General features: G+C 41.4%; 1 protein-coding gene across 1 annotated transcript in view; it reads right to left on the bottom strand.

Moving 5' to 3' along the window:
• Nucleotides 1-1343: 1343 nt before the first annotated feature.
• Nucleotides 1344-19813, bottom strand: part of LOC308121434 (unconventional myosin-XVIIIa-like) — a gene marked incomplete at its 5' end in the record, with an annotated part of 65907 nt that continues 47437 nt past the window's right edge. The window contains 12 exons of the mRNA XM_080482665.1: nt 1344-1478; nt 4543-5983; nt 6565-6687; nt 11001-11045; nt 11721-11860; nt 11958-12143; nt 13053-13190; nt 16531-16614; nt 17024-17140; nt 18076-18189; nt 18897-19043; nt 19232-19336. Of these exons, the coding sequence (XP_080338791.1) occupies nt 4558-5983; nt 6565-6687; nt 11001-11045; nt 11721-11860; nt 11958-12143; nt 13053-13190; nt 16531-16614; nt 17024-17140; nt 18076-18189; nt 18897-19043; nt 19232-19336 (2625 nt within the window). The 3' untranslated portion in view covers nt 1344-1478; nt 4543-4557. The remainder of the gene's footprint in view (nt 1479-4542; nt 5984-6564; nt 6688-11000; nt 11046-11720; nt 11861-11957; nt 12144-13052; nt 13191-16530; nt 16615-17023; nt 17141-18075; nt 18190-18896; nt 19044-19231; nt 19337-19813) is intronic.

Consider the following 19813-nt stretch of genomic DNA (forward strand, 5'->3'; position numbering starts at 1 on the left):
GACCAGTCATAGATAATTGTACTACAAATTTATTGTTTGAGGGATGCTGCTTTCTGTTAGTATTTGGCACGTTGAACTATCATGACCATCCTGTACTGAGAATATGTAATAAGTTTACCGTGTGAACCAATATGGCCATAAATCCCTGAATTCAAAGATAATCTGCACTTTATATACTTTAATAAAACATCAAAATACACTTACTGTATATTCAAATCCAAAGCATATTGAGGTGATAATTCTGCCAGATAAAAGCATCTATAGGGACGGTAGTTTGTCAGCATTTGAAAGCCCTAACCGCACTATGGAAAGCTTGTTCTCAGCAGCAAACAAATGCATTCCCTTTGAACAATAAGAAATACCGTCGACGCTTCTAGCATGCACTTCACTTGAAGATAAAACAGCAATCTGACATAAACTTTATCTTGATGAAATGCTATGCTATGTTTAGAAAAATCTTAAAACTTAAATTACACGTAAAGCCTTAACGTCCACATTTTTATTAGTCAATACATATATATTCCTTTTAAAATCTTAATTCAGACTTTAAGCATATAAAGAGGATCTGACTGCTTGGATCAAACCGAAATGTATTTTCCACTATGATTTTACTTTCATGTCCACAATCGTGACCTAGAATCGCTCTGGTCGAATGACGGATATCTCCATTTGGAACAAAAGCTACATGTAAACTTACAGTGAGATAATTAATTAAAAATGGGTTAATTCCTCCCAGGGCGCTCGTCCATGTTAATGGGGAAGAGATAAGAATAATCTTAATAGTTCGTCAGACCTTCATGAAGACGTCCAGCCAGAGCAGGCTTATCTAAATCCTCTTGGCTGAGCTATCGGAGTCAGGAAGAGTGCAGAGGAGTGCTTAAATTTGCCTGAAAAGCAGCTCTTAGAAATAAAGTAGTGGCAGAAAGTTCTTTTGATAGCGTTCAGTGTCCCTGCTCTTTGAGGCTCACTTATTGCATATGTTGAGTCAACCCAAAACTTGAAAGCAGAATTTAATTTATGGAAGCAAACTCAGAACTTGGGATGTCGACGGCTGCGTCATAAGGAAGGTATGATGAAACGTCCCGGGCTCAACTTTCTGAAAACCGTCTCTTTTTTTGTCCACCAGCTCAATCCTGTCCTTGTTGGCTGGAAAGTTGTAATAAATTTCTGGAGAGAGAGAGGTGTGCGTGTGTGTGTGTGTGTGTGTGTGTGTGTGTGTGTGTGTGTGTGTGTGTGTGTGTGTGTGTGTGTGTGTGTGTGTGTGTGTGTGTGTGTGTGTGTGTGTGGTTGTGTGTGTCCCTCCTGTGTGATTGGTGCCACCACGAGAACAAGGTTGCCGGGCTGTGGGTTACGACGAGCTCTCTGTTAATAAAGCTTCGCTGTTGCTCTGCCTCAGCGGCTGCCGGCTGGAATCTCCGTCCACCTCCTCCTCTTCATCAGATCTGCCAAGACTCGGGTGTCTCCGCTGCACAGGAGGGCTGTAGCGGTCAACAAATACACACAAACACACCATTATATCATTACCGGGCCACTTATACAGACTTCTACAACAAAAGGTTAACGGTTACAGATGAATGTCTACGCCAAGTGTGCATCGCATACATGCATATTGTGGTTTCTTAAGCTTGGGTTTTAGTTTGTATGTGGTAGCAACCTGCAACCTTGAGGATCAAAATGTCGCCTTTTATCCTGCCCCACCAAATCAAATAAGACCACACACCATATTTACACTCAAACATAAACATTTCAGAAACATTTTCCTATACGAACTAAAATTGTAGTTGATGCAATATTTTTTTCATAAAAAAATACATTTTACAGAAAAAGACCTTGCAGCAGGTGGTGAGGGGAGGACGAGAACAGACTACTCCCTCCCCTCAGAGATACGAGTACAACACAAGGCCGGCTGTATTTTAAAACCGTGTCTCCCACCCTGAAAATCACTTCATCTCTCTGCTGCCCTCTGGAAGGAGAAAACACCTCAAACATTATAAACCTATATCTACCCACAAGCCTCCAAACTCCCGTTCTCTTATTAATGTGGAACAATTCTAACTAGCACCATTTTCATATAAATACAAAAAAAACTAATAAAACAAAACAAAACAATAAAACAATAGGATTTCAAAAGGGTCATCATCTGTTCATGTGTGTGTTGCTTGCTTCTCTAGGCCGGCTTGTTGCTGACCGCAGGTATATAAGAACAGGTTTAGGTAAATATCTTCCTGCATGTTGTTACTTGAACAAGACTCACCAGAATGAACCTGCTAAAAATGTTAAAGAAATTATGTCATTCTCATAATTGCACCGTTCGTGCACAGAGTAGCACCATGGTGACAGCAGCTAACAAATTGTAGACCATAATCAGCAGTTCATGCAGTTGGATGCAAAAGGGATTAATTCAGCACTGATGAACTCAGTAACTTTTCAGCACAGCTTAAAATACTGCGCCTTTTTTTCATACCATGTTTCTGTCAGACTTTTTAAAAGGTCATCTAAAACTGGAGCTTTCTTAGAATGTTGTCATGGTAACCCATAATCACTTTCTGCATTGCTTTAATGACAACTTAATTCACTGTACAGCTTTTGTTCTTAGAAACAACCTGGCCGTGTCACTCAGTTTCCCCACGTATGTGGGAGACTTGAGCAGTTTATACATCTTACACTAACTCACATCAATGATAAGTTAGCAATCGAATAAGAATGTTTTACCTGAACACTGTGATCAAGGAATATGATAAGGATCAGTATAAAACAAATAATACAAGAACGAGTAGCAAAAGCATGTACAAATACTTCATATATACATTAATATTGAGCAGAAAACTGGGGGAAGTGAAAACTAAGACTCTTGTGAAGGCACAGGTCACAGCTCAAACCCTGTGTCAGAATTACAAAACTCAATTGCACAAAAGGAGCTTCATCTGATTTTAAACTACATAAAATGTGGAACCTGAAACCTTTTGTAACCATTAAATATTCCATTCATGTCATCCATTCCTCCTGCCATTGTTCAGGTTAATTATTGACACTTAAAATCCACAAATTTCTATTAACTACATTTATCTGATTTCTTCTTATTTGACAGTTCTCAAAAAGTGTGTTTTAATAGAAATGTATATTTGCTTAAAATGAATGCATGAATGGTTTTTAGTCATAGTACATCAGCACATATAAAATACAAACATCAAAATACTGTTCAATTTAAATGATCCAGAAAAGGAATATGCTGAAAACAGTGGCTTATTTATGCCTAAAAACCCACTTATTCCTTGTTTATAATGATTTCTTGTCAGAAATGATGAAATGACTGCCCCTACACTCATCGCCATCTCCCATATTAAGCCCGGGAAACCTTAGCTCTCTGAGTCGCATCATGTCTTGAAAATATAATCAGTGCGATGAATATGATTTGAAACATCCTAATAATTTAAAAGCATGTTTATATATAATAAAAGGTGCATTTTCTTCGAACAAAGTGTTGTCATTTTTTGAGTCAGGATTTGGCGTTAGTACTGAAATTTTGAACACAGATCCAAAATTGATTTTTAAGATGGTTTAAGAAAAAAATAAATAAAAATCTGTTGTGTTGACAGGAGGACTTCTGATCTATATTCAGCCTGCTAACCCTGCCTTAATTCTGCGAGAGCCAGTGTTCAAATTGAAAGGCGCATTCATACTCAAGGACAATCGTCCTACCCACTGAGCCACTGCCGTGCATTTTTAAAATGACACGCGAATAGGAGGCACTCGGAAAACAAGTGGGATGACTCTTAAAAATAGACAGCTTTTGAAGCCTGGGGCTAATTTTAGCATCATAAAATACGATGCAAAGTGTTCACATCAAATATTATTCACAGACATGTCACACCTCGGCTCTTGAGAAAAATCAGTGTAATTTTTTTCTTTCTTGCCTCATTGCCAGCATCTGTTTGTTCTACAGGAACATTCGCAGCCAGACTCCTCTTCTCTTAGCACTTCTGACAGCATCACACACAACATTAGGAGACAGGCTCACATTTCCAGAGATGCAATCCATCTTTACGAAACAGAAATGGAGACGTCAGACTCCTTTATAACTAAATCCGGGCATCATTTGTGGTGGGGGAAATAAAAACCCACATAAGAGCAAAAAGAGAAAAGTCATCGCTGATGAATAGCCACAATGAATTACTCCACAGCTCCTGAGCAGGAACAGTACCTGCCGCTGTCTATATTGGCATTTGGAAATAAAAGTGAAGTGACTGAAATGTGCCTCTAATACCAAATAGACGTATCACTTCGGGGTGATGCAAATGACCGGTGATATTTTTAAATGAAGACAAATGTCGGTCCGAGCAAAGGTAATGACTGCGGCCTGCTCCAACTGATCAATGTGACTTTGTCAAATCTGAACAAATAATTAGCTGAGGCATGTCTAGTCTAGATTAGTGAGCCACACATATTAATCGGAGTCAGACTGAATACAAAACACGTACAGGCAGTAAACAATGTTAGTTTTGTTTAGTCCAGGCTTCGGGGTTAAATCACGCCGATCATCACCTTCATCTGCTGCTATCAGTCACTGTCAGGCCTGTAGAGGTACTTCATCACCACGTTGTCCACCTTTTTCTGCTTCTTTTTGGTTTTCTTATTGCCAGACTTCCCATGCTCCTTCTCATCACCAGACGGCTGCCTTGGGCCTTTTTTCACGCTACTGGAGCTGCGGTAGGAGATGGTGGAACCGGACGAGGAGGAGGAGGAAGAGGAGGAAGAGGAATCCTCTGACTCGCTCAGCTTTTTCTTAGACCTCTTCTTGGACTTCTTGGCCTTTTTCCCTCTTGAGCTCTTTCTGCTGCGGCGATCATCTGAGGATGAGGAAGAGGAGGAGGAGGAGGAGGAAGTGGAGGAGGAGGAGGATGAATCAGACGATGAGACTTTAGTCTTTTTATCTTTGCGGCTGCGAGAGCTGCTGGTACTCAGGGTGCTGGAAGGCCGATTCAGAGCGGAGCTCGATGAAGAGCGGAACAGGCTCGATGTGCTGCTGCAGCCCAGCCCTTCGTCTTCTCCCTTCTTCTTACTGTCCTCGCTCCCTTGCCCCTTCTTCTCATCCTCCTCCTCACCACTCGACTCGTCAAGCTTGCTGCGCTTGAACTTGATGGGTTTGAAGCTCAGGACCTCATTAATTGCAGCCTCCAAGTCCGGGTCCAGGTAGTTTCGGTGGGTGACCGTCTTAATGTCAGATAAGTCTGGCAGGGCGCTGTCCGAGGAGCGCGGCTGAGCCGGGGTGGAGAGGCTGCGACTGAGCGAGCGGGGGCTGTAAGATGAGAGCCCCCCTTCACTAAAAGCCACACTGCGGCCATCGTTATCATCCTCATCGTCATCCATTTGCAGGCCGAATTCACTAAGACCACAGCTGCGTGCCAGGGACAAGCGACTGCTGCTGCGCTTCTCGTCTTTCCAGGATGCACTGCGGTGCAGTGATCGGGGGCTGGTGCGGCTCACGCTGCTGATAGTCGACTTGTTGTCATCATCCATGTCCAGCAGGCCCTTTCGGGTGGACATCCTGCTGGGCGCCACAGAGGACACCATGGATTCTTTGTCAAATTCTGGGCTACTGCGGGAGGTCCAGCGGGACTCCAGGCCCTTCCTGGCTCTGCTGGTGGCTTCAGAATAGGCCAGGGAGATGACGGAGCCTTTGTCGTCCAAATCCTCCAGTGACCGACTCTTCTTCCTATCGTCGGGGTGCTCTCCAGACTTTGACTTGGCTTTGCGAATGGAGGCATGGTCTGGTGTGTCAGACTGCTCTTTCAGAGTGCTGAACAGGGAGCTCTCATCACCCGTGCCCCCTATCGAGTCCTTCAGGTTGGAGCGTTTGCGGTAGCTGAGTGAACTCATGACAGACACCGATCTGTTCTGGTCTACCTCTTTCGGCTCTTTACCGTTGTCACTCATCTTCTCCTTACCGTCTTTCACTTCCTTGGCATCTGCATTTGCCGCATATCTAAAAAGGGTACATCATAAAACGGACACCACAGACAGCCAACAGGATACAGGAATTAAAATATAGATTCGAGTTTTCAACTTCATAAAAACATTCATCGCTGATGCACAGTGACAGGCATTTGCAAACAGGTTCGTTGACACTTTGTGACATCAAATTGTTACAAGATAAATCTGTGTCTCATTTTGTCCTTGGGGCAAGTTGAGAGCCATTTACAGTACCTCTGGCTGTATAGCCGTTATGCACAGTATGTACACTGTTGAAAGTCGGGGCAATCAACCAGTGAGAAGATCTATCTAACTGTGGTAGAGACGTCATTTAGCAGGCATGCCAACTGGCCACGGGCCACCTCAATAAATTTGACAGCAGCCGCTTCACCATTCCGCCTCCTGTCATTAGACTGATTACCGGGGGAGAGAGATGACACCTAATCACATGAAATACCCATCCTTCTGTTGCAAACTGCCCCAGGTAGTTGTGAGCCTTTTTAAGTCTGGCAATGAGGGCAGTTTTTATCACCCCATCACCACAGGGATGTACGTGGTCATCTGACATGATGCAAAACAAATAAAAGCGTTTACCTGGTGCTCTTCAGACTTCCCTCGTCTGACAGGGTCTTGGTGGAGCCTTTGTTCTTCGAGAGCCACGACTTTACTCCATCCACGCGATCCTCGACCTCCGAGTCTGTTTCTGTGTCGTCCCCACTGTGAAGAAACGTCATTCATCTTAACAGTTTTCCTAAATCCTCACTCGCAGATGCTCACTATAAAAATAAACTGCTTGAATCTACTTTGTATGCCAATTCAGAACCAATTCAGGCAGATTTTCAGACAAGAAATTATACTAAATGACTTGTTATGAGAGTATTTTATGCAGTGTCACATTGCAGGAATTACCCAGTAAAATGATGGTTAGTGTTCACATATCAGAGGGTTATTGTTAGTTTTACAGTTGTTATAATTCTTTTTTAACAAAAGAGGTTGGTAAGACGCAAGGCAAATCAGACAGGCTGCAGCAACATTTGTACAACATTCATTTCAACTCATGTTGACTGCGAAGCCGACAAATGCACAGTGAATGCAAGTGAAAACACAATATGCAGATGAGGCTCTTGGAGGTGTAATTAACTTGTTTGGCTGGCTTGAAGTTGTGAGCATCTGTGTGGCATGTCACCTGCCCCTGGTGATTGTTATTGGAGTCGAGCCATGAGACAGCCCCTGTGGCCATACGCTTGACACAACAATCAATATACAGAGACCTGCAGAACCTGATGAAAAAGCACATCAGATCCCACTTGGATAAGGTCAGCCCTCATTCATTTGTTTCAAATATATAGAGAATATTCTGAATATGCAGCCTGTTGTCCTATAGAAGGTTATCGTGACAGAGATAGAAGAGTGGATTGGCACCCCCTTTAAGTCAATAATGTCATCATGGTCAAAATGCATTAGAGAAAAACTATCATCTTTCGCTGGAGGACACGCTGCCTCCGACCTCGGTGCCAGATATACAGCCCTCCTTGGCGGCTGGATGTGTAAAAATAAATTTTCACGTTGGATGCGGACAGTTTTGAAATTGAGCAGAGCCCCATATGTTCTGAAGGCCTAAACTATGTTTGACATATGTTGCTGTGGGAAGGTCTGTCAGTTAAAATTACATCCTCCATGACAGAGTTCTTGGTTTTGAAGACAACATATTGTATATTAAAAAACACAGATGACAGGGTGGATGTGGAGCAGCTGCAATTTCCAGCTCATCTTGATTAATGGTCGACTTTGATATAATTTATAGTTTGACTACAGTAACTTCCAGAGAGGCATGGGTCATCAATCCAGAGTAGTTGCCTTGTATATCACTGAATTGTCGACATATTTCACTCGGTGTCTACAGGCAGCTGACTATCATTAAAAATGAGAAACAGCGATGCTGCTAACAGATCTTTCTTTGTGGACAAGCTTATCTATTTGAGCCTGTGAACATGTTGTAAAATGCTTACAAGGTGCAAACGCAATATTCCAAGAGGTATTCGATGACAGCCAGACTGCCGAGCTCCATCATTCGTCCACATACCATATGTGCATTTATGCGAGTTTCCCACTGAACAGTGGCGCTCTCTCCTCTGTCACCAAGCGACATGTGTCTCACGGTCAGTCTTTTTTATCCCCCCAGAGAACAAAGTGTTTTCACTCCTCACTTTGTTTTGTTTTTGTTGTTGTTTTAGGGTGGGGCGGTTTATCTAAAAGCTACAAGAAGGCAAGAAATATTACATTTGTGACCATTATTAAATTAGTTTATATTTTTTGTATGTAGAATTGTTTAAAGATTTGCAGGAGAGAGTACTTCTGCTCCTTTTTCTAAGTTCACCTCATTCAATATCACCATTTCTGAAAGTGCTGAGAGGCTAATGTCACAAGTGTGTGGCCACCATCATTATTAGTATATGAACACAAACCTCTATTCCTATGTTTTCTGGAAAAGTCTGGAAAAACTTTTAGATATCATAAACAGTCTAGGAGTTATGGTAATGTGAGCACTTGTGTAAAGTCATGTCAGCTGCTATAGGATATGAATATTAGGGTTGGCTTAGGGTTTATAAAAATTAACATTCTTGTTAAATTTGGACTTTGCGAGATTCTTCATGAAGCAACAAGCAAAAATTGTGAGCCCAACTATATATGAGGATATATATATATATATATATATATATATATGAGTCATCTTTTTATTTTTGCCACTCGTTCTCTCTCCTCCCCTCCGCATGCTAAACGCAGCAGACGAAAGCCCACCAACCTCCAAAAAAGAGAAGATAATAGGTTCATTATCACCAGCAAGTGATTACATGTGTTGCCCATTTGTCAGCTCTGTGATTCTCTGACTTTTTAACATGATAAATTACACAACAAAATACTGAAACCGGCCCACAGCAAAATCATTTCCCTCTACCCCAATCTCTCTAACACACACAAGGGCGCGAAATAAAAGGTGGCTTGCAATTGAGTGCTGTGCAAATGGTGTCACAAACGATTTGTCCTTGGCCCCACGCTACTAGCTAACCAGTCCTGAGGCTCGTAGATACAAACAAGCCCCAGGACTTTAGAAGTGAACATTAATCGGTTCTGACAATTGGCCTGCACTGGTTGTAAATCTTTGTCACAAATGCTTACACTCAGCATCAAATCTCGTATGGCTTCGTTCTATCAGTTTAGCACAATTGTAATCGAACTATAGCACTATATCTGTACGATATCTACTTAACATGGGCTAATTATGTAAAACAGTGTGCACTACACGGTCTCTGAAGTAATTAACCTAATACTCAATGATAATTATCACCTTGTGCTGGGGGTGATAAAATGTACCTTTTCTATTTAGTCAGTCAAGCAATTACATATGTTAGGAGGTATTGTGTGAGGTGAACCCAGGTCGAAAAACATTAATTCAACTTACACCACCTCCACATACGATCATAATAATCCTGCTGTGGTAACTTCTGTTTTGGAGCACTGACTATTGAACTTATTGAATAGTGATGTGAATCCTCTGGAAATTTCACTTCATAATTAGAAGAAGAATCACCTCCTCCATTACTGTTCATCCATGCTGCTAATGCAGCGATGTCAAAGGAGGGAAAATGCAATTAAGAAAACATAGCAAATCGTTGCTCTTTTCCTGGAGATGCACAAAAAGAAAGGGAGAGCGCTGACACACACGCGTTGTCTGATGAAAACCTGATCATACAAAGCAGCATGATAAGCAGCATGATGGCACGTCTTTTTGTAAAAGCAATCAAAGGTTAAAGCGGAATACTATGGACGGGTGTATTTGCTCCAGACCGAAGACTTAGTTTCTTTCATACGCTCTGATGAAGGTTTAAATTATTTAATGTGTCACAAAAAAAATCCCTTCATTGTATGAAAACCGAAAGAGAATGGGATCCAGCCAGTCGAAAGCACACACTTAACATTCACAAATGATGGCTGCACATTTTAAAAGCAGGACAAGGTGAACTTTCATACTTTGAGTGAAATGTTTCACGGCACTATGAAATGAGAATGGATTAACTGAGCGATTGCATGCTTAGAAATCGAGTGCTGCGCTGTGAGTCAAGACATTTGGGGCAGTGCACTGTGCAGGCTGCAGCCACGGGCATGCAGTGACAGTGAACTCGCCATTACACATACACAAGCATCACTTCCATATAGCTGCTGCAGTAAGTTACTCCCATCCTGTTGCTACACAACTGATCGTACTATCCAATTGCATAAGGCAAATATTTACTGTATATGCAAATTGTGTTAAATTCTTTGCCAAACTCCATCATCGGCTTTCACTCGTTTTAAACTGCTCAGAGACAATTGATGTATTTCCAGTATACTGACTCCGTGAGACTTGTATGTGTTTTGGCTGCAGAAAAAAAAACAACAACACTAAAAACAATTCAGTGCAGCAGCTTAATCCCTTGATCCAAACAAACAAATGTACATGATGATGCTTCAAATGTAGCTTGTTTTTTGAATGACAAAATGTAAGGACAATAATGCAGTATTTACCATGTTTGTTATATTTTGCAGTTTTTCTGTGACACTCCCAATTATGGTCTGTTTTTCACTGTAGCTTATCTCACATCTAACACTCTTGCAAAATTTCCCACGTGGCATCGTTTTTCAAAAAAAAAAAAAAAAAAAAACAACAACTTGTGTTCCTCTAAAGGAAGCAAAACAAGCCCCGAAATCTCCAATGAGGCCGACTGTGTACAGACACTTCCAGGGACTTGGCACGAAATAAAATGAAACAAAATGAAACACTGGGGCCATCCTTAAAGCACAGCTTTTATCAGAGATGTATAACACAGACACTGCTTTCCTTTCTATTTAAAATTGTTTCTCCTCAGTGTTTTTGTGAACACAAACAGGAGAGGGATAAAGAATACTGCATTATTCTCTCGTGTGGTTGAGATGGGTGAAGAAAAAAAACAATAATGACAGAAACAAAGGATGCATTTTTTTTCCATTCTCACGTTTTGTTCTTTCTTTTCTGATATTTTGTCACCATGTCTTGCAAACTGCGAGAAGTGTGGAAGACACCAAAAAGGGGGGGAACAGGGAAAAAAGGAGAAACAGAGAAGGTGAGATACACAAATAACAGTGCAAAAAGAGGCCAGGGTGACATAATAGCAAATAACCATTTCACACTTGAATATAAAACAACCATTCATTGTGCTATAAAGAAGAGACTGCAAATCAATTCCTCAAACAGAGCGAGTCGTGTGTAATTCCTTCCTTTAAACGGTCTCTATTAGAGGAGTCATTGTTTACCTCCGTGGGCTCAGTGCTAGCATAACCCTCAACCCCAATCCAAAGAGGAAAGGAGTAACCAAACAGAGAACATCACCAGAGAAGCACAAAGATCAGAAGCATCGAGCCAAATTAAACCGTTTGAGGAGTATTTGGGGAACAGACGGCATGAAGTGACACTCACGAAGTACAAAAGAAGAAAGACTGAAATTGATGTAGGAAGATGTGTGGGGCGAAAAAAAAAAAAAATCCAGGTTGTGATTGACAGGTAGCTAAAAAAAAAAGTGTCACTTTTCGTTGGGTAACTTTCTTGCTACTTACAAAAAGAACACGTTGTGATAATCAAGGCCTGTAGCTACAATGCTGTACCGAGAACACATTAAAGATGTACTAAAGCGCAGGCTATTGGATCTTCCAGAAGAGATATTAAAGCTGTGCTGTACCTGTTGACTAAGTCATCATTGTCGTCACTCTCCATCTCGTCCTCGATGGCAGCCTGCAGGTCGCCTATCCTCTTGAAGGCCAGCTTGAGGTCCACTTGTAAGCTCTGATTTGCCGCCTCTAAGCTCTCGATGTCCATTTCCTGGTGAATAATTTTGAGCACATAAGTAGCGGCGTGAGTTCCTCTGCTGTGAACGCCAGTGAATCCTATCAGGTCACCCAGCACCTAAAGGCCTTACCAGCTCATGCTTCTTGCGGCTTGCCTCAGACTCCTTTTTGGACAGCTCTGCCGTTTCTTCTTTCATGTCTCTTATCTGTCTCTGCATGCGTTTGTTCTGGTCCTTCTCCCTGTTTTCTGCAGCACCGCGTTGGTTTCTCTCCTCTGTCATCTTTTCAAGATTCTCCTTGAGGCGGCCCACCAGGCTCTGAGAAGCAGACCATGTGAATGAGTGCACATGTTCATACTGAGGTCATAATTTTCAGGCAAAATAACCTCTTTCATTCATTTCATTTATCATTAGTCTGACTGAAAATTTGGGGTGTTTACACAGCTTCTGTTTAAGGTCGTTTTAAGTTTTGGTGGAGCAGGGTGGATATGAATACAAACACCACAACGATACATATCTTAAGTGGCAATCTCAGTGGGTCTTCTGTCACATGTGGTGTGAAGCAACAGCGAAAGGAGTTTGACTTAAAACAGCTCCCACGGCCACTGAGTGGGGGTTGTTGCAGGAGCTTATCACATATAGTCAAACGCTGAATAAAATGGCATCAACTGCCGCCAAAACTGTTGAGATCACTCAGTGACATTCAGTCTAATAACTTCATGAACAATAATCTACTATGCTACCATTCATTAGAACAGAAATATATATGCTTTGGTCCGAAAACACCTCACTTAAAGGGGATTCAATCGCTCTTGGGAAGAGCGCAATATCAAAGTAAAACATTAAGTGTGCATTGCACTGCATAAGATTGAAAGCAATTGTAAAGAAAGCGTTCCCATTGTTTAATCATATGCACAAATTGCTTGGGGCACCACCGGCCGATGCTCCATGCTCAAGTCGTCATACAAAAATGACACTTGGCCAGTTCGTGTAATGTTTGGATGGGGGCAGCAAAAATAGCTGTGAATGTGAACCATTACGAACTCCAGCATCAAATTGCTGGACCCTGACAAGCTTTAAAAGGTGGGGAAAGAGCCTTATCAATAATGTTTAATCTTTTAAAACAGAAAAAAATGATTGATGTAAAAGATGCTATACCATTGCTTTATGTTATTTCTCTTCCTTCATAAAAGGAAAATGTCAGGTCTAGTAGCCAAATCATCCCACCTCCATGCGCTTGATCTGCGTCCGCTCGTACTCCAGCTTGGTCTCCAGCTCGCGGATCTTGGCCTCCTGACGGCTCACAAGAGACTTCTCCACCATGGACTGCTCCTGGAACTCCAGTTGGCTCTGCAGGGAATGCAGCTAGAAGGAGGGAGCAGACACGTACATGGCCGTAAACACACATATATAATCACTCCCCCAGGAGCAATGCTTGATGCACACCTTCCGCTTGACCTCTGCTTTCTGCTCCCTCTCTAAAGCGAGGCACATAAACTTCCACTGAAGTGCTGAGGTTGTGTGTATGCATTAAAACTCAATTAATGTACACTTTTTCACCTGATTTGAGTAAATTTAATCCATCTTGGTAAATATAAATATTGTGCATCCAGTCTGAATAATGAGCTCCTGATAAGACCTCCAATCTACCACAAATGGTCAAAAGAAGAGCTTGTGGTTCAGGCTGAGTAACAACGAGTCACAGTAATTTCACAGGCTTTGAGAAAAGGCTCCACTTCATGCAAAGCACGTTTGTTCCATCTGAATCGTTTTCTCATGACTGATAAAAGGAAGAAAGGCACGTCACAACAAAACTGGCCCAAAAGGCAGCGTGGCACCTAATGAGGGACTTTGCATCTGAGACAAGGAGGATTTGGAGTTCTCCTTTGATATTACTAAAGAAGCCAGATTTCCCTCCGACTGGGAATGAGATAACCACTTCAAGGTCAGACGCTTTAGATAGCTATCACTGCCTACTCTGGCAGATTTTAACAATGCCTCAGAGCCTGCTGCGTGTCTCTAGTGTAGCCAAAAATATTCTGATGGGTGGGCCTTGTGTGGCCCAAAGCTTTGGCACACGTATATCTTAATATAATAGAAAGAAGGGTTACCATGAGGGGAAAAGAGCATTTTTTTGGTGCTGTTACAACACACTGTAAATCCATAAAAATACAAGTTCAATCACTCTGACCTGGAGATTGTTTGATGCAAATGGAAAACCTGGCCAATATGATTTTACAAAAACAATTTGCATCAGAAAATGATATGCATTGTTTACCTTCATGGATTAATATGTGACACACATGATAGGTCTTCAACTGAGTCAACACCGTTGCATTAGAAAAAAGCACAATTATCAGTATGGTCCTATATCTGATGCATTAACCTTTTTACCACAGGAATCTTCAACCACAGTGATCAGCTGACATCTCGAGCACAGTACAGTAATTAAACCAGTCAGCTCACAACAGACTGAATCAGACAAGGACACTGTAGCTCCAGGTTTGTGACAGTTGCATAATGCGAATACAAAAGCTGTTAGTGAGCTGTGAGCCATTTGTGCAATGTGCAGTACGAAAACAAGAATGACAGTCTGCAGCCACACTAGAGGCGGCCCTATGATGTTTGTGTTTGGACACAGCCGAGTGCTTTGAGCTATATGCTAAAGTCAGCGCGTTTCTATACTCACAATGACAATAGATTGCAAATTTAATGCAGTTTGAACGCAAACAAATATAATACAATGTGAAAAATGTGTGTAAAAATGGTTGAAGTACTTGGAAAAATAAAATCAGGGGGTCACTGAATGCAGCATGCTGCATTTTGTTGAGGAAACAGTAATTTCTAACCTGGATGTTTACAGAATTAAACACCAAACATAAAAAAAAGAGCACGCCCGAATTCAGATGACTAATTATTTAATAATTGCAAGTAGTATATTAGGCTGGTGTTGTATCTTGGTCAGATTGCAAAGAGTTTGTCGCACATTGTTAGCTTTATGAATGCAGAAACAATTAACTAAAACAGTCAGCCATTGCCTTATTTGCATGCATAACTTCAGTCATTAGTTGTTTATAAAAGTTATTATTAGTCACATCTAACGTGTAAAAACACAGTATAAATTTGATAAATTGAGCTCAAAGTAATTTCATACAGCAGCCTATAAGAGCTAAGAATTAAGGGCAAATTAATACTATAAACTGCATGATGAAGTTAAAAAAAAAATCCTAAATCTAAACTTTGTATTTAAGATATTATGGAAAAACTGAAGTCACAGGTCTGGTGGCTGCAGACTGTAAGTAAAGACAAGTCTTTCAATGAAAAAGTCTCAAACTGACGGAAGAACTGGAACTTATTTCCCCTAAGACATTAGAAAGTTTGTATTTAATCAAAAAATGTCTACTTGATGTGAGAAAAAGCATTGGCACCGTGAGAGGGCTGGCTTGGAGTTTCACTGTAGATATATTGATGTTTACAGTCCTGCTTCATTTATATTTCAGAACACATTTATTTTATGTGTTTTGTCTGCTGGTGAAGTAGTTTTGTTCACTGTGGGGCAGTGGTAGATTCTGTCACCCCCTGCGATAAAAATTATTTAGATGTAGGAAGGATGCATATATGAGAGGAAGGGAAAATCTCCCCAAGCAATTTGCACCGTGCCTGTGACTAATAACTCTGGTGGGTTTTTTTTGCTCGTGTGTTATAAGTTCATTATCATTTGGAGCCAATATTGCATGATAATGAAACATCAGATTAACTGTAAGAGCAAGACAGAACAAGATCTGAATCGGTGTAAGTTTTCACTGTACACTGAACATGATCTGGGATATCTCTACTTTAATTTCACGTTTACTTGCACTTACAGGTTTTGAATGTGTGCTCAATTCCTTTTTGATTTTTTTTTTTTTTTCAGGTTGAATATATAATGAATCCATAATGTAAGTCCAAATATGCTTCAGTTTGTCATGCAGATCTATGTGGGTGCTGTGGATGTCACACATAGGGCTCAACCACATGGCACATGGGCACTGGTTTCTACAACATAGTACTTTGACATTTCAAACATGCCTCAATGACGAGCTTCTACAGTGAGGACCTTTTCATGTGTGAGAGGAAGATGAAACCTTCAGGGTTTTTTTAGCTGAACGGAATAATTATATGAATCACGCATAATATGGGGCACACATGCAAGGTTTCTGTTTTTATGTCCGGTTTTCCAATGTGATCGCATCCGATGGGGAGTCAATTAATAAACAAAGGGAGCACATTATCTGACTTATTTATAAACCTTAGAGATTTATCATTTTGAAATTGAAAAAATTGTGACCAAAAATTACTGAAATCAAATGGACTGGTCATGTTGAGCAATATTACTTTATAAAACTACAATGTTTTATGAATAAATCCAGGTCAGTGAGTTGTAGTGCTGAGTTTATGTACATCACCCTTCTGTTAAAATGAGTTCTCAGAGGCAGAACTATTCCTCTCCCTGACTCAAATATCTGCTGATTCTGACTATTTACATGTAAATTGCGTTGCAATTTTAGAGAAGAAAACCTGCTACCAAAGCGAAGGGTTTTTTTTTTTTTTTGCTCACAATAATCAGAGTCTCTATGAAAAGCTGAGGCCTAATCAGGGAGAAGTGTTGAAGCAGCGGGCAGGTTTCTGGCAGGCACCGGAACCAGCCTTTAATGCTTCCTTGTACCTTTTCTTGGATCTCCTGCTTCTCCTTTGTGGCCTCTTCCAGCTGCGCCTGCAGGTCACTGATCTGGCTCAAATCTCTGGCAGACTAGTGCACACATTAACACACAATATCGTTGCAGAATTAGGATATTTCTTTATCAGAGACAGAAGAAAATACAGGCGTCTTTATAAGTTAAGCATCTGTGCATATCATAGCTTTCAATGTATATGGTTGCTATGCAGAGCAAATCCAAGTCAAATAATTTGTCATGTGGTTTACTGACTAACAGATTGAGCCATGTGGTTCTTAAAGCACACGCAGTGTTTATTAAAGCCACTGTGCTGCTGAAAAATGCTAAATGTAGATGCTTTAAATTATTTAAGACTGAAAAATAAATGGATTACGTCCGTTTGTGGGACACTATCTTTCATAGCAGCTCATTCAAATTCTCAATCTTATAGAAAATGTCTAATCAAGTACATCGTTTTTAATTCATTCAGATAGGTAAAGCAACCTGGGCAACTGCAGCCTTGTGTTTCTTCATCAGCTCGTTCATGTCCTCCTGGTCCTCCTCCATGCGGGACTGCAGGTCATTCTTCTCCCTCTGCAGACGGCTGAGCTGCTCCTCCAACTGGGGGGCAAACATAGAAGAAATCCCACACTTTAGTGGCGAATGACAGGATTTATTCATGAGCTATTGAATATGATAAATGGTCATTAGCCGGCCAAGCCGTGGCAGTCCTGGAATCTCATCTAATGGCAATGAAGCCCAATCTGGACAAGGTTCTGGCTGGAGGATGAGACCAATTGGAGATAATCAATTGGCTCATTTAGGCATGGAAAAGTGCAGCCAGTGCAGCATACTGGTGATGTCCTATTTAGAGTTCATCTTCTATGTGTAGTGGGGGACTCGAGCCCTCAATATGCAATCTCTAATCTCAGACATTTACAAGACCTTCCTTTGCCATAAATGCAGCAATTAACAAGCGAAACGCAGGCACACGGCACTCTGTGTGGCGTCCCCAGAGACACAAACATCCTCAGTCCATGAGTCTAAAATGCAGGCGGTACTCTCATGAGGCAGCCATTAATGAGCAGATGGAGGGGAAAAAAAATTTCAACAAAGCTTATTTATCCATTAGAGCACAATGTTGAAATCAGACATATGCCAAAGGGCATTTATATTTTAATGTCTTTCCATGGCTTGATGATGTGTGCATCATAATGCTAAAGCCCTGATGCGTTTTGAGGAGGGAAAATTTGATAGGCACAGGCCCACAATTAATTATAATTGTTTGTTATTCCTGATTTTATTCCCCTCTCAAAAGGGAGAATATAGAAACATTTATGCAAATGACTCCTCACTTATCGGAACGGTGAACTGAGAGAGGGTGGGTACATTTCAATTTTTATAAAAGTGTTATGATGTATTGATTAAGTTAAAAATACAGAGCAGCGTACAAAAACAGTGTGAAACATGCAGAGCTGATTGACGTTGAAGGTTACCCATGTGAGTAATTGAAACGCAATTCATGCATGCGTTGATAAAGAGAAGTCAACACTCACCGAAATCTTCGTTTTGACCACGTCCTCCATCTGAATGTGCAAGTCCTCGATTTCAATCTCCATGCTCTTTCGGGCTTTCACAGCTGCTGCGCAGGTAAACTCTGACTCCTCCAGCTGTGAGAGGCAGAAGGAAGGACGAGCAGAAGGAAGGATGTCAGGGACAAAGATTAGTGGACTAAAATGAAGGATGTTTGCAATGTATGCCTAATAATGTGTCCCTTATTATGTATGCATATTCAATGTACACATTTCCATTGTTGTACACAGATGAGCCATAGCATTATGAAAACCTGTATTATTTTGTAGACAAGTCTGTAGATGGAAAAAGAAAAATATGAACTGTATATTCCAAAACCTTTTATTAGACGTCTGCAGCAATGTGATCTAAAGCAGCGTGTCCGTTGGATCGGACCACAAGGGCCAGGATTTGTTGTCCACATGCATCATTGAGTCTTTGCTCCCCGTGACTCTGTTGCTGGTTCACTGCTTTTAATTCCTCGGGCCATTTTTGATATATACTGACCACTGCAGACGAAACACCCCACCTGAGCTGCTGTTGTGGAGATGCTCGGACCCATTCATCTCACCATCGAAATTTTGCCTTTTTTGAACTCGGTAAAGTCCTTTCATTTAACTGTATTCCAGATTATAACATATCAACATTCAGGATTTCATTTTTTTTTTTAATATACATGCTGCTTTCCCACCAACTAGCAGGTGCCATGATAAAGAGATGACCACGGATCATCACCACAAGTGTGGGTATTATATTATGGCTAATAGGTTGCATCTCAATGCATGTGTGAGGCACAGCAACATACTTGATTTTTGAGCTGGGCGAGCTCCCTCCTGCTGGGGGCGTTGCTCTTCAGATGGTCCAGCATAATCTGAGCATCAGCCAGAAGGACTTTTGTTCTCTTTAAGTCTTTCTTCAACCTCTTCTCCGTCTCCACATCCCTCTGGCTCACCTGAGTGAGAAAAAAAACACTCCTTTATATCCAATGTTATTACACATAGCTTTGTATCATACTTCAGAGATCCGTAGCACCACTCGAGACTCGAAAGCATTTTCTTTCCAATCAGAGGAAGAGACCCTCACTAAATCACACACACTTAAGCGCAGTGACAGTGACCGCAGCCGGAGGCATGGGAGTACCTGGTCCTGGGCATTCAGCAGTTTGGACTCCAGCTCTCTTCTCTCACGCAACACTTTCTGCTTGTCTTCATACTCCTCCTCCAGCTGTACCTCCATCTGCTTCAGCTACAGGACACACAAGCAGAGCGTCAAGATGCACAAACAGATGATCAGTGATAAACAAAGTCAGACACAACACACCATCGACCATTCTGTCAGACATGGCCGCTCTCACACATCACAAGACAAATGGATCCCCCCCCCACCGCCCGCCCGAGCAGGTCCACTGATCTGTACAGTAATGAAAATAGAACGTTTGTCAGCAGGTTTCGAGCTTGCCGTTTCTAACACTTGATAATATGCAAGAGACCACTTCTGCAAGATGTAACCCAATGAAGAAAATCCTAATCATTTTCATTTTTAAGTGACTTTGGGGGGATTATTCATCCACATTTGACCCATCTTATTCATAGTTAACCTTAATTATACATGCTAGTGCAGTGCTGTGCTCAGGGAGCAGTCGAGGGTTTAAAAGCCTTGCTCAAAGGCCTACAGCGGTGGTGATGAAAGGGCAGACGAGGTATGCTTTCAAGCTTTAGATTC

Source organism: Lipophrys pholis (genome assembly GCF_963383615.2).
Source record: "Lipophrys pholis genome assembly, chromosome: 16".
In the NCBI taxonomy this organism is placed as follows: Eukaryota; Metazoa; Chordata; class Actinopteri; order Blenniiformes; family Blenniidae; genus Lipophrys; species Lipophrys pholis.